The sequence below is a fragment of the Aplysia californica genome, unplaced genomic scaffold (genome assembly GCF_000002075.1).
Source record: "Aplysia californica isolate F4 #8 unplaced genomic scaffold, AplCal3.0 scaffold00879, whole genome shotgun sequence".
NCBI classification, from domain to species: Eukaryota; Metazoa; Mollusca; class Gastropoda; order Aplysiida; family Aplysiidae; genus Aplysia; species Aplysia californica.
In genome coordinates, this window is record NW_004798149.1 from 232,010 (window position 1) to 247,499 (window position 15,490).

General features: G+C 40.0%; 1 protein-coding gene across 1 annotated transcript in view; it reads right to left on the minus strand.

The window, feature by feature from the left end:
• The window catches only part of LOC101849415 (laminin subunit beta-1), a gene marked incomplete at its 5' end in the record, with an annotated part of 77,256 nt that overhangs the window by 13,684 nt on the left and 48,082 nt on the right, over positions 1-15,490 (minus strand). The window contains 13 exon segments of the mRNA XM_005110359.3: positions 951-1,175; positions 2,105-2,268; positions 2,877-3,108; positions 3,640-3,783; positions 4,611-4,800; positions 5,358-5,485; positions 6,381-6,501; positions 8,967-9,125; positions 9,529-9,600; positions 10,415-10,561; positions 11,396-11,505; positions 12,569-12,748; positions 14,323-14,511. Of these exon segments, the coding sequence (XP_005110416.2) occupies positions 951-1,175; positions 2,105-2,268; positions 2,877-3,108; positions 3,640-3,783; positions 4,611-4,800; positions 5,358-5,485; positions 6,381-6,501; positions 8,967-9,125; positions 9,529-9,600; positions 10,415-10,561; positions 11,396-11,505; positions 12,569-12,748; positions 14,323-14,511 (2,061 nt within the window).

Genomic DNA, 15,490 nt, shown 5'->3' on the forward strand with positions numbered 1-15,490 from the left:
AAAGGCCCAGCCGGTGGGATCAAGGATCGCTTGTCCGATCGGCAAGCAGTGGTCAAAACTTCACACCTCTCAATTGCTATCCTGTCTGATAATGACATGCGTCAGTCTTACTATAAATCCAATTACCACCAGTGCTTGCCTTTCATAGGACCGTTGTTTGACCTACTAAAAGCAGAAACGTTTGAACATCTCCTTTGATACCACCCTGAGCCCCACCCACCAACACCACCCCTCACTGCCATCATGTAAGAACGAGTCGAGGAACTCTTTTCTCGGCTGGCCGTACGATCAGGGAAGCAGGCATTGGTCAATCTGATTTCACACCTCTGGCTTCTGGCTACCCAGGAAAGTTTGCGTAGTAGCTCGCTACTCTAGCACTCTCACGGGCAGTCGTGAGATTTCACACCCACACTACCCTGACCATCTGCATCGCTCAGGACTCACATGATGGGGTAATATCTACCCCCGAAAAATAGCACCCCTACTCCCCTTCCTCGCCCAGCGGCATGGCCTTAGCGTTAAGTTTAGTGCTGGCAGAACCAAACTTGCGAGTTTTGTTTCAAATCAGGGCTGAGTGGGCAAAACATTTTCCATCTTAGACAGGTGAAACCCTCGGATGGGAGCGGATTTTTCTTTCTGTTTCCGCGTTGGACAGATTTCCGTTTTATACTGGTAATTAAAGAGGAATATATCAAGGGGGGAGTGGGGAGATTCCGTTAAGACAGGTTTCCGTTTTATACAGGTTTCCGTAAAGGCAGGTTAGACTGTATTTATTTCTGATGACCGATTCTAATTGTGTATCCGCCAATTTAGGTCAAACACTTTTTTTGCGCGTCTCAAATTATGTTATGAAATGTAATTTTTCTTATCTTCCAGAACTATTCAAATTTTTTACAGTGATCTTTTTACTTATCATAGCATCCCCAATTGTAATTAGAGAGAATACTCACGTGCACAGTTTTGAAGTGTCGCGTCTCCGTAGTAGCCCGTTCTGCAGTGCTCGCAGGCGAATCCCTCTGTGTTGTAGAGACAGCGCAGACACTCGCCCGTGCTGCCGTCACAGCTGCCCGGATCGTCGGGGTTGATGTTGTTGTTACAGACGCAGGGCTGGCACTGGCCGCCCACCTGGGATGGGTCTCCGTAGTAGTTCTCGATACAAGACTCACAGCTGGCACCTGGGGGGGGGAAGGTGTATGAATTTTTAATTTGAATGAAAGCGTTGTTGCGTCCCCAGGGACACAATTTATAAATTCAGGAGGCTGGTTTCCAACCTTGCCTGTCAGGGCCAACCTGGGATACAACATAAATAATAATAATAGATAGCATTTGTATAGCGCAACAGCAAGCTCTATGCGCTTCACAATCTATACTATTACCCCAGCAGACCTGAGAGCATTATGAAACAACCTCAACTTCCTGGGAAGCATACAGTGCAAGCAGCCATTTATAGGCGCTAAAACACTAACATACTGACAAGATCTTTCGCTATCTATGGCCGGGTACCCATTCTCACCTGGGTGAAGTGAGGAAAATTCGTGTAAAGTGCCTTTCCCAAGGACACAACGTCGGGCCCACGGCTCGGACCCACGAACACGCAACCTCACCACTAGGCCACCGACGCCACATCCCAAAAGAAAGACCAAGATACTCGACAAAAATTCCCCCCCCCCACTCGGTAATCAAACTTGGGTCTCCTGAAAGTGACAGCGAGCAGCCAACTGCAACACCACGGACACCGTTTGAAAGATAGATCTGAAGCCCACAATGAGCTCAGGGCCATTATGGCGATCTTTTAGTTTAATTTTTACAAAGAAGTTTTGAAGCACTTGCAACACAAATAAGTCAAATAAGTATCAAAGATTAGAGGAGTTACCGAGAGGTAACATACAAAGTAAAGAAATACAAAGGAATAGGACGATAGATGTTAGATAGTAAAGAAGGATTAAACCACACTGGAGCACCCGCCAACCGCCCACTTTTTTCTGGTTCTTTTCTACATGGAATCCCAGTTTTAAGTGCAAAGGCTGTTGTTCTACGGTTGATGGGTCTATACTTTTCTTTTAAGAAACTTTCATTTAACTTTAACCAGAACATTTTCCCTTACCTGTGTATCCAGTGCGACAGTTGCAGAAGACTTGCTGAGATCGAGGGTCGAAGCTGCAGGTGTCAGCGTGTTGGGCGGGGCTGCCCGGGCCTCCGGGGCACATGCATGGTCGGCAAGGGATACGAGCACCAATACGAGGGTCTCCATAATAGCCATCTTCACACCTACGTTTGGAGAAATGGAATAGATTTTTTACTGCTTCACCATGCCATTGATCATCAACAAAATCAATAATCAATCATTAAGAATCTAATTTATGGCAGGCAGACTGGTCTTTACATTAAAAACAAAAAGATTGGCAACTATCTGTTAAGTTTAGTTTAGTTTTGGTAAGTTTATCACCTTATCTCCCGCAAACCGCTGCCAGCGGCTCGGGCACATTCTTTTACGACAACTTTGGCGTTATATTACTTTTAGACAATTGCCAAAAACAGGTCTCTATACCGAAAGTTCTTTAATTAGATGAACATTCAAAACAGGTTCATTTGTTTTGATTTAATGACCAATTTAGAGACTTGGACGTCAACATTTAGATTCTGTACCAAAAGAAGGCCCCAGCACAATGGGTTTACTCCCTCCCTGGAGATAAAGAGTTACTAGCACTTCCAACAGAAATAGGTCATTTAAGTACCAAAAATTAGAGGTGTTACCACAAGAAGGTAACAAACAAAGAAAAGAAGAGATAAAGACTACAGATGTTTGACAGAAAAGGGAGCATAACACTCCACAGCATCCCCCAACCACTCAGTATTTCCGTTCAGTATTTCCTCACCTTTCACAAAAGCTGCCAGACGTGAAGTTTCTGCAGTTGATGCAGGCCCCAGTAAGAGGGTCGCAGACATCAGCGTTGCCGTTGCACTGGCATTGACGGCACTGAGGGAAGCCCCAGAAGCCGAAAAGACACTGGTCACAAGCGCGGCCTCCAACGTTCTGGATGCAGGTACACTGACCGGTCCTATCGTCACAGAAGTTGTCCCTGGCACCAAACTCATGGCAGTCACATGCTGTGGGAGGGGGGTAATTGTTTTGAAACAGAGTTTTACAGCAATTGCAACACAAATGTCATACAACAGCTGAAGATCAGGGTGTTATGAGAAAGTAACACCATGATAACTGTAGGCTGGAAAAAAAAAGCAACCCTACCCCCCCCCCCCAAAAAAATTTTTTTTTTAATTAAAAATTAAGAAGTACAACCTGCTGCTAGCAGTACCCTTCACCCTCCTTCATAAAAGGCAGAAGCTTGTCACGATTACCATAGTGAGCCAAAAAGAGACTCCCAAATAATAAAAACATAAATAGAAAGGGTACTGTAAATTGTTCTTCTTTCTTCTCTAAGATTTTAAAATTTTGCCTATCCAGAAAACCAACAAAGAAGGGGGTCTTACTAACATTTACATCCAAACATAATAAAAGGACTCGTTGTGTATAATAAAATCTTTGGAGAGATGGAGTTGGGATTCAAAACGAAAAAGAGGAAGAAAGTCCAGAAGAAATGCAACCTATTTTACTATAGTCTGACAACCACCATAACTTACGCCTGCAGCCGCTGGGCCCAAAGCCATACGTCCCTGGAGCACACTGGTCACATCTGCGGCCAACAACGTTGGGTTTGCACTCGCACTGTCCTCCACTCGGGTTACACTCCAGGCTCAGAGATCCAGTGACGTCGCAGTTGCATTCTGAGAAGAAGAAGAAGGCTCAAGTTTTATCTTTCCCCTCTTGCTCTCTGTCTTTCATTGTCTGTCTGTCTGTCTCTCTCTCTCCTTCCCGTCTTTCTCTCCATTCCTGTTTTTGACTGTCTCTCTCTCTCTGCATCTACCTGTCCTTCCCTTTCTTCCTCTGTCTGTCTCTTTCTCTCTGTCTGTCTGTCTGCCTTTCTGTCTATCTATCTACTTGTCTGTCTCACACACACAAGAGTATGCACGCACACACACCACCTCCTATCTATATATCCATATATTATACATGGTGCTGTGACATCTGATCATGACAGCAACAGATACCATATCATGGATACATCTATACATTACAAGGGTCTATATGGCAGCCATCTTGAAACCTGATAGGAAAAATGTTTCATTTTACCAGGAGAGTATCGGTCATCAACACTGGTCACATTTAATAACCTCGAATTTGTTTCAATAAAACCATGAATACCAATGGACATAAATGAGCAGTAGAACCCTGATAATACAAACTTTATGAGAGCAGAGAATTTCGTACAAATTTCAAGGGAGCAGAGAATTTCGTACAAATTTCAAGGGAGCAGAGAATTTCTTTGTGGTAAGCAGATTTCACGTTAGGGAAATTATAACGCATAGAGAATGTGGGGGTTGGGGGAAATGGGGTTTGAAAACCTTTCACGTTAACAGAATTTCATTTCAAATGCCTTTGTGTTACACAAAGTCTACTATATTTATTATTATGCCTGCCATCATCATAAAGTGCCAAGTCTGCGAGCACGAGAGAGTAAGTTCTACCAAACATCTCCAAACTTCTCCCTCACCAAGGGCTCCATTGTGCAGTACAGCAGAGATGGAGAAGGTGTGTCTCTGGCACTGCTCGGGCAGCTCTTGTTTCAGAGAGGGGAACTGCAGCACGTCGCAGCGGCTGTACAAGAACTCGTTCTTCATGTAATCGGGCAGTCCGGCGCCTTGGTAGATGGGGATGTAGTCTGGGCTGGGCACCAACAGGATCTGAGAATGGACATGTTTTTTTTTAGTAAGAGTTTTACGGCACTTGCAACACAACAAGGTCATATAATTGCTGAAGATTTAGAGGTGTTACAGGAGAATTACAAACACAAAAAGGGAGAAGAGATAAGGATGATAGATGTTTGATAGGAAAGAAAGAGCAAAACGAGTTGTGCATTAAATATATGTGGCAGTTCCAGAAAAACAGTCGAAAAGTTTCTTCTTTCTTGTTAAAATAGCTTCACAGATAGGAGTATTCTTGAGTTCTAGTAATCACATTTCTTGATGAAATTTGTTGTTGTACTCAGGTCCTTGCTTGAAAGTAAGAGCCCATGCAAGTCCACACAGTCTAATTACACCAAAGCCAAAACTTGTCAACCTGTACCAAAGTCTCAGTTTTTAGTTTTATCAACACATCAATTCAATACATATGCATAACACTGTTATAGTGTAGCTAAGCCTAAGGATTGATATCTTGATTCAACATTCATCTGAAGACAGAGTAACTGAAGTTTCCAACTTCACTTGACCAACACAAACCAGACTCCTTCATTACTTACAGAATCAATAAGCAGTGTAGCCTCAGGGCTCTGGCGGCCAGAGATGTAAGTGTTGAAGTCAATGCGGACGGTGTATGTCGTGTCCTGCTCCAGGCATGATGGGGGGGACACAACTTGGAAACGAGCGCCTGATGGGGTAGAAAACAGAAGCTCCAGTAAAGCCCTCAGAGGAAGAGACAATCAAGGGAACTGACACTACATGGTCAGGTTGTCCTTAACTCTTACAAGTCGTATGCCTATTCCCTTTAGTTTAGTTTTAACAAAGAAAGAGGTGTTACAAGGGAGTAACAAACACAAAAAAAAGGAGAGATAAGGACAACCCATCGTTCTAATTGTTATTTTGTTTTTAAAAGCTTAGGCCAAGCCTATTCTACAGATTTAAAAAAATACAAATTTTTAATACACATCTGATGACAAATTGATCCGCCTAATCCTCCCCCCCCCCCCCCCCCCCCCCAAAGGACCTCAAGTTTTTGCTAAAGACCACAAGATTATACATCTGCAAGCCCTTTGATATACTACACAGTGAATAAATCAAACTACAAGTAAAGTGGATTTCCCATGAACACAACTTTGGGCAGAGCTGAGCTAAGCTGAACTTCGAACCCCCCTACCTATAACCTTGTGTATGACAATTGTGTCACGACGTAGTGGAATCAGGCGCTCGTCAATTTTTGTGCATTTGGAGTTATAAGTATCATCTTAAAGCTTGTTCATTCGTCTTGCACTTGGCGAAGTCAAGATATTTACGATTGAAAACTGGTGTCAGAGGTAAAATTAGTGAAAAAATAGCCATCAAAGTTTGGTGACTTCCTAAGCTTGAGAGTCCTTGGAAACTGCAAATTTACATTTTTTAAACGGTTATCAGTACAATTCATACATAAATGTGTTATTAAATGGACAGAAAAGGTGTTGAACCAAACAAAGAAAATTGCCCATTGGCCACAAAAATGCCCGTTTCTCTCATTTCATTATTTTGACAAGCGCCGGATTTCACCACGATGCCTCACAAATGAGACAAACCTGGGGGCAGTGACATGGTCTTGAGATCATCCCTCGGACTGAAGTCTCCACACAGACCATCAGGGTCCACCGCGTTGGGCCGGATCACAGTCACTCTCACGTCTTCAAAAACCTCAGGCATCTGGTAGAGAACCCGAGAAATAGGGAGAAACAGATAACGATATGCTTAGACTAGACATTCTAAATTCACAACATACAACGCAAAGGTAAACCACATGTTTGTTTTAGTAGAGGTTTTACGGCGTTCGCAACTGCATAAGGTCATATGAGCACCAGAAGATTAGAGGTGTTACAAGAGAGTAACAAGCATAAAGAAAAAGGGGAGACAAGGACGATAGATGTTTAATAGGAAAGAAGAAGCAAACCACACCAGAGCACCCGCCAACCACCCACTTACAAGAGAGTAACAAACATAAAAAAGAAGGAGGGGAGATAAGGACTATAGATCTATGTTTGATAGGAAAGAAGAAGCAGCATGAAAAAGAAATAACACCTCAAGCATATGGTAGAGACCCCGAGAAATAGGGAGAAACAGAAAACGATATGCTTAGACAACACATTGAAATTTCACAACATACAATGCAAAAGCAAACCACATGAAAAAGAAATATGACATCAACTTGACTGAACTGCATCCAAATTTATAAAATTTCTATTTGATGAAATTGTAAGTGTAGCAGTATTAAACACATAACTAATCATACTGAAAATTTAATACAGAAACATTTCGCCTTCTTATTGAACATAGAGGGCTGAACATGTATAGGAAGTTTTTTTCCCCCCAGCTGAATAACAGACTCAATATTTCTTAAAACATTATCAGTAGTTAGATACCATAGAATCAAAAATTTGAATTCATCATCCATATTTTCAAAATCAAGCACCCTAAATTCATGAGTTCTAACAGCATAAAAGGGAACAAAAAGGACAGCATCATTACTAAAATTCACCAATTTTTTAACAGAGAACAGCACTATTGCTAAAGCATGATACGCCTCTCCTTCTTTAAACCATTCAAAGCAAATAAATAGTTTAAATGGAACCATTCAAATAAAGAAATAAAAGGAATCATTATTTTTTTCAAAATAAGAATTAGAAAAAAGAGAAGAAAAGAAATCTTTTATCATGAACAGAGTAAATGCATTGGCTTGCAAATGTGTAATTCTGTACCACACAAAATCTACAAGATTTCAGACACATTTTTCCAAAATTTCATAATATGTAATAAGCAAGATGACAGACAAGTTACAACCAAAACAGAAAAAACGTTCAAAGAGAATGAAAAGTGTACTGAGAAAGCATGAATAGAACTTGATAATCTAAAATCAATTACAAACAAAAAACAAAACAAACCAAAATGCAAAGCAAAGTATGTAAAGAAAGAGTATTTCTCCTCCCCCAACCAGAAATTGAACATAAAATCTTATTCATTCCAACAGTATGAGTGCTCACAAAAATTAAAACAAGAACGCAATAAAATGTGTAACCTTCCCAAAAAGAAAGCTTTCTCACCTTTTAACCTCAAGCTGCATGAAGAAGGCAAAGTGGTCACTTATTTTTACAATAATTTTAGACAGCAGAGAAAGACTATGTCAAAAATGTGCCGCTACCCCAATGTGTTGTAGAACAAAGTAACTGTTGACACCTATTTTACTGCATTCTTATCAAGTGACTGGACAGCTTTATTGTTTTACAAAACAAAAGAAATAATTCCACAACTAAAGTATCCTTGATCCTTATCGGAATGGACAATCATCTGTGCCTGAAAAACCAATCGATAACTGCAAGACTAAAAAATCTCGTTCACAGGTGAAAACAATTCCATTTGTTTGGGGGGGTTTTTTGGCAATATCAATGATCTTTAAGGTGAAAGCAAAGGTATTTTTAGATTTTTAATAAAGTAATACAAAAAACAGATTCACTCTGTAAAATAATCGGTTCCTGAAAACAAATAAAATCTATAATAGCAAAACAGTACTCACGTGTGGTACAATGTAGACGGTGTCATTAAAAAAAATTATAACTTCGAAATTACAAGCCTTCTACCCTCCACCAATAACAGCTTTATATGCTACAGACTTTAAAAATTAAATCTGCCACCAAAGCGTCCAAAACAATACCTTAAAAATCTATCAAAGCAAACTCCCACTAAGCAAAAACACCCAAAAGATGAGGCGAAATGTGCAGGTGTCTGTAATACCTTCCCAAAGTGGACAATGTAAAAATATAAATTAAAAAGAACTTTAACCTCTTCACTGCTGGGTAGATGTATAATATTCACTTCTGCTCACCCAAACTGGTTCAGTGCCTTTTTTTTTTTCTCCTAGGTTATTGAAGACTTTTTCAGATGCACTGTTTGCAACTTGAGCGACTGCCTATCCTTAATAAGGTGAAACACGATATTATGGTTTTGTTTGAATCTCTCTTGAATGTACATTAATTTTGACTCGTCTGTACAAAAGTAAATGAAAACACCTCAGCAGTGAAAGGGTTAAAATATCCCTGACCTGAGACGGTCTCAGGCTGATTAGTAGGATATCGGGGCAGGTCTAACAGTGAAAGAGTTAAAAGGAAAAAAAGTCCTACCCTTGGGTCATATCTGACGACAATGTCGTAGTAGGTGCTGAATGGGAGGTTGTTGACGGTGAACTCGATGCTGTCTCCTTCTGTCACCTTCATGTAGCCAGGTCCTGTCCAGTAGCTGGGAGATCCAGCCACCGGCTCCCTGATGTACACACGAGCATTCTGAGAAAGAAAAAAAAACAAAATTTTATACACATGATCCACTCACAGTCACGAAAAGTCACTAAGAAGTTCAATTTTCATATTGTAGAATTAAAATATAATCCTTTTGTTATTGTGGAATGTCATAAAAGTTGTTGGACGGGAGTTATGGTTTACTTCAGAATCAGCATGATAAAGTCACATTTCCCGACTAGCAAACTGAGATTTGACGCACAACAATTAGTAACATGCTGACACATTTACTATTTCTATTTCTAGGTAACTTACATATAAATTCTGAACCAAATCAGGACACAGAACAAAAAAAAAATCCCCAAACTAAATGATGTGCCGTGCTAAAAAAGCACAGTGATAAACATTAACAAATCTTGGAGTAAACCAAAAGAGACCAGAGTCAACTTACACCGCTGCCAGTTCCGTACTCAGCCTCGAACTTGTAGTGGTCCAGGTGAGCAAAGAAGAAACCAGGATCAACCTGAAAACAAAACGTCAAAAGTAAGACTCAGTGTGGGTCACATGTACTCTGACATCACAAAGTAGGAGAGAAAAAATAGCAATAAAAAGCATACCTGAAGAATAAATAGACAAATCTTCAACTCCTCTCATAACAAAACAGTTGTCTCAGAGTCACTAACCAAATGGGCATAAGGTTGGAAATTTTATAATAAAGTCTTATATTTAATCACTCAATGTTGAATGATTTGACAAATAATATTATTTATTTATTCACTAAAGATGACATCATATTATTTAGAAATCTGATAATTACAATAATTCTCTTGCCTGACTACATAAGACAAAAAAAACAACAACGAATAGCTTAAAACCAGTCAAATCTAAACTAAGTTGTTGTAAGACTGGAGAAATTTTTACGCAAAAATTAATTTGGACCCACATACTATTCAACCACAAACATCAGATATTTATCTTCACTTCACTCACAGAAAAAGATCAAACAGGGAAAGCCCTTGTACTGGAAACAATATTTGACCACTTCAGCCTAATTCAAAATGATTAAACCTCCTAAGGTACAACTTTAGAACAGGACATCACCTCAGCAGTCAACACGGTACAGCTAAAAAGGCATTTATCGCACAATCTGAAGGTAAATCCTGTTGTAAATCATTGAACATTTTTTTCACCGAATTTTTTCGTGGGCCTCTAACATTGACTCATGACTTTCACATGTAAACATGAAAACGGTGGTATTCCCCATAAATGACTGACCTGCCTTGAAAATAGGGAGAAAAGCTTTTTAAAAAAACAAAACGAATAAACACCAGACTTACCTCAGTACAGCGCATTCCACGGATGTGATGCCGGCACTCGCACTGGCCAGTAGCCTGGTCACAGGTGTAGCGGACAGCTCCGCCAATATCACAGTCACAGGACTTGCAGCCGTAGCGGTCATCAGCACTCAGACCGTAGAAGCCAGGCTAAACGGGTAAAGGATCAGTAGAGATGAAACAAACAGATTAACTCACACGTTGTTGTACATATGCAATAGAGTATAAATACAGCAGCCGGTCCCTCTCAGCCTGTGCAGGTAGGATCGATGCCTGCCTCCTTTATGATCTTAATAGTGTCGATGGGGGTGTCAAACATCAACATCTTTATTTTCTAAAAAGCTGGGGGGAGATACTCCCTAATATCTCATAATAGAAAAAGAAAGGATACAAATCATGGACTAGTGTGGAAAAGGAGAAGTATAACCTGCCACAGTTCTCCACTATCATTGTGCCAAGGCAAATGTCTTTTCAATCCTCTTACTTTCATTTTGCTGAAGCTTAGGCCTCAGGATTTTCAACTGTCACAGGAAATTATTGAATAAACAGTCATTAAAATCAACTAATAACCCAGTAAGATGCCTGGACCAGCACTTTCATGAAGAAAGCCAACTAAAGGTACATATTTCTAAGTCAGGTGCACTTCTGAGCTTGGAAAAGAAGCCAATCCATTAACAATCCTTAGAACATTTCATCAGTTAACTCTCTTTATCTCCAGGGGAGGGGGGGAGAAACCCTCTATGCATGGGCCTTTTTTTGGTACAAATCTAAAGTTGACATGTATGTTACTAAATTGGTCATTAAATCAAAACATGTGAACCTATTTCGATAGTTTTTCATCTAATGAATAAAATCCCAGTAAAACTAGAGACCTGTTTTCAGCAATTGCCGAAAAGTAATTTGACATAGAATTCGTCATAAGGGAATATGCTCGTGCCGCTGCCAGCGGCTTGCCAGAGATTAGGAGTTAATTAAAGTACGTACATAGCACTCATCACAATCTTTGCCAGTGACATAACGCTTGCATCTGCAAAGGCCGGTCTCATCATCACACCCTAGGTCTGGAATAGTGCCATCTGGGTTGCACGTACAAGCTGAAAACAACAACAACAAATTTCTTGTTGAGATCAAAAACATTTGTAAATGAGGTTGTCATGGTGACAGTCACATGACTCGTCACGGAGAGAAGAGAAGGAGCAAGTAGAGTTAGTGAGTGAGGAGAGAAAAAGTATGTGCATGAGTGTATTTGTTTATTTTTAACAGAGTAATAGTTTTGAAGAACTTGAAACACAAATAGGTCATATAAGTACTGAAGATTAGAGGTGTTAATATGGAATAACATACGGAGAAAAGATAAGGACAAAAGATATTTGATGGGAAAGAAGAAGCAAACCAAACCAGAGAACCCACCAATCACCCAAAAGTGTATCTGTACTTTTGTCATAACAGCGACATACAAAGCCCAGTGAAATTTTGTACTTAAAGACGGTTGAGAATAGCATTTAGGAGCCTGTTAGAAAAGATTGCCAACAATCCATGATACTAATTGATGAAATGAGGCAGAAAGTACCGAACCATCAGGAAGCAAAAATGTCAGTAAAAACAAAGACGATTGCTATTCGCACACAACACACCACAACTTCTCGCAACCACCCATCAGTGAGGGAGGGGGACACAAACAAAAAGGCACACACAGTCGATCACAGACAACTCAAACACACCAGTGATTGGCAAATGTGTGTTCAACACATCCATAATTTTGGTAAACCACATAACAAAATACTCAAAACAGCAAATTGTACAAGCTATCCTTGATTTCCAGAAAGCTCTATGGCAGTCTGTCAGAGTTGAAGCGAACTGCACAGTTTGTGCGCGACATCGGACTGACTGTGTAGCTGCTGTCATCGAGAACGAGGAAGAAGGAAGAAGAAGAAGGTGATTTCCAGTTTTCTGTATTCGTGTTATCTGTGCCCTACTGTACCTTGTTATCGTGAAATGTTTTAACGTGTGTGAATGAGGTATTACGCTCAGTGATCACATGATTGGTGTAAAGCGCCCAGAGCTTACTCTCAATGATCACGGTGAGTGATGTAAAGCGCTCAGGGCTTATACTCATATGGGACAGAGCCCTATATAAATGCAATCTATTATTCTTACCTTGACATCCAAGAGGGTTGTCCTTCTGCAGGTTCCAGTAGTTGTCAGCACACTGGTCACAGCGTGGTCCCCTGACAAAGGCCTTGCAGCGACACCGGCCGGCCACGGTGCCAGCAATCTCGTCAGTCACCTGCTCACACAGGCCGTTCTGCTCCGAGCCAAACGAGTCGCAGTCACAGGCTGGGGAGACACAGTGGTTCGTAAATAAAACTTAAATCTTAAACATTCAATCCAAACAGCGGTTTTGGTTTGTTTTAGTAATAGTTTTGCAGCATTTGCAATACAATTAGGTCCTATAAATGCCAAAGATTAGAGGTGTTGCTAGAAAGTAACACACACAGACACACACACACAAAAGGGGGAGAGCTAAGGACGATAGATGTTTCTTTATCTTAGTAGAGGTTTTTCGGCGCTCCGCAACTGCATAAGGTCATATGAGCGCCAGAAGATTACAGGTGTTACAAGAGAGTAACAAACACCAAAAAGGAGGAGAGATAAGGACGATAGATGTTTGATAGGAAAGAAGGAGCAAACCACACTAGAGCACCCACCAACAACCACAAAGTGCTTCATAAATGACACGAAAATCTTAAAATATTTAACCTGAGAAGTAGTTGCACCTCTTGATTTTGCTCGCTTGAGTGAAGAGAAACACACTGATAGAGTGTCAATCATTTAGTGCATGGAGAGGGTAAGACAGTAAATAAATTCAAGAAAATGTAAGAAGGAATCATGAAATCATAAACAAAGTAGAAGCAACAAATCAAACCAAGTTATCGTTAGACTGAAAAAGGAATCAAGTAGTGATACCTAAAAATTAACTGTGAATCAAAATCAAACCCCCCACACATTCAAGAAAAAAAATTGCAACTACATGCACTATCCAAGACAATGAAAAAGATTGACAAATGATGGGGGTTTTTTTTCAAATTACAGACTTCATAAAGCAACATGGCAAGAGAAAAATTACCAGAAAAGTAAATACGCAAACAGCTGTAGAAAGATAGATAAAAATCTTCAAAATCCCAACGACAGAACTATCAGCAAATAATGAGTAACAGGAAACACATTAACCTATTTTATTAACCTATTTGTGTGCACTATTTTAACGAGGGACAAATTAGAATATGGTCTTTTATCTAATGAGCTTCTTATCTTAAAGATAAAGCAATGAATAAATCAATACACAAACTCCTTGCTTATTGTGCAGTGTATTTTGTTGTTGCTGAGCTGAACTTCATTACTGATGGCAGGGTAAGGAACATATTTCACTCACAACAGATAAACTGAAAAGGAATTGAAAGAGCAGTACCAGAAACCACTCTCAATGACTTTAACACAGACTTAAACATTTCAAGCAAGAGAAGTCTGGTTAAAATCTTCTTTAGTATTAGTAAGAGTTTTATGGCACTTGCAACACAATAAGGTCATATAAGAGCCGAAGAATAGATTTGATTATGTGTTACAAGAGAGTAACATACACAAAAAAAAAGGAGGGGAGATAAGGACGACAGATGTTTCATGGGAAAGAAGGACCAAACCACACAAGAGCACCCACCAACCACCCACTTAAAATCTTCAAAAAGGAAACTGGATGACTCACATAAAAACAAAATACAGACCGTAAGTTTTATTAATAATAACCAGACTGGACAGATAACAACTACAACTACATTAATGACCAGTTAGGGCCAACAGCAGCATATTACATAATGACCGAAAAGTTTGTTATTTTACAGAGACGGCGAACTTACGCTGGCAGATCTCTGGGTCCCTGATGTCCCTGGAGGGGTCCTGGTAGTAGAACTTCTTGCAGTCCTGGCAGTTGACGCCCCTGGTGTTGTGCATACAGTTGTCACACACACCTCCGCTAACCTCCCCTGATGCGGTGAACTTGGCAGCGTCAAAGTGACACTGGGATGCATGGTTGTTGCAATTACACCCTGTAAAGAAATGAGAGTAAGAAAAGTTCAAGTTAAAGAGTTGTCCTTATAGATGTTTTACACCAAAACCACATCATTTGTGAGGCATCATGGTTAAATCAGGCAGTCGTCAAATTAATGAAATCGAAGAAAACTGCATTTTTCCACAGGCTAATCAATTTTAATCAAATTTTATGTTTTTAGCTCACCCCATTTTATGTCCATTAAAAAACATTTCTGTGTGGATTTTACTGAAAAAATTTAATCAAAGGCACACAAAATGTAAATGTTCAGTTTCCAAGGACTCTCAAGCTATGGAAGTCGCCAGAATTTGGCAGCCATTCTCTCGCTAATTCTACCGCTGGAACCAAGCGACCTCCACCTCCTTCAATCAGAATTATCTCGACTTCTATTCAAGGTACACAGGTATTTTTTCATTAAAAGTAAGACAAATGAACAAGCTTTAAGACAATACCAATAACTCCCATGCCCAAAAATTGGCAAGTGCCTGATTCAACAGTGTCATGACGCATCTGTATCAGTAAGTTGAAGACAATAATAACAATTATTTCGTAGCAAGAAAGGAAAGACAATGGCATGGCATGAGTTTGAAGTCTTTTTCAACACTGTATGGTTATTCAAACGTTTTCCAATGTTTGAGGACTTAATAATGGTGGGAACAAATCTCTGTTAGACCCTTTCTTTAAACACAATTTGTCATTTCCTAATTGTTTTTGACAGTGAGTGTCCCACGTGGGCTTCATCAAGTACTACCTCATATGATTTCTTTTCCTTCCACGATATTCTCAGCAGTCTCCTAAGAAACCACATTTCTGTTGCTTCTATTTTATTTTAACTGTTTTTAGTGATTGTCCAGCTTTCACAGCCATATAGAAGAGTTGGCCATACATGGCATTTCAGAACTTTTATTTTGGTAGTCATTGAGATGTTTCTATTTTTCAGGATTGGGGAAAAAATGTTTGAATAAATACAAAAATTC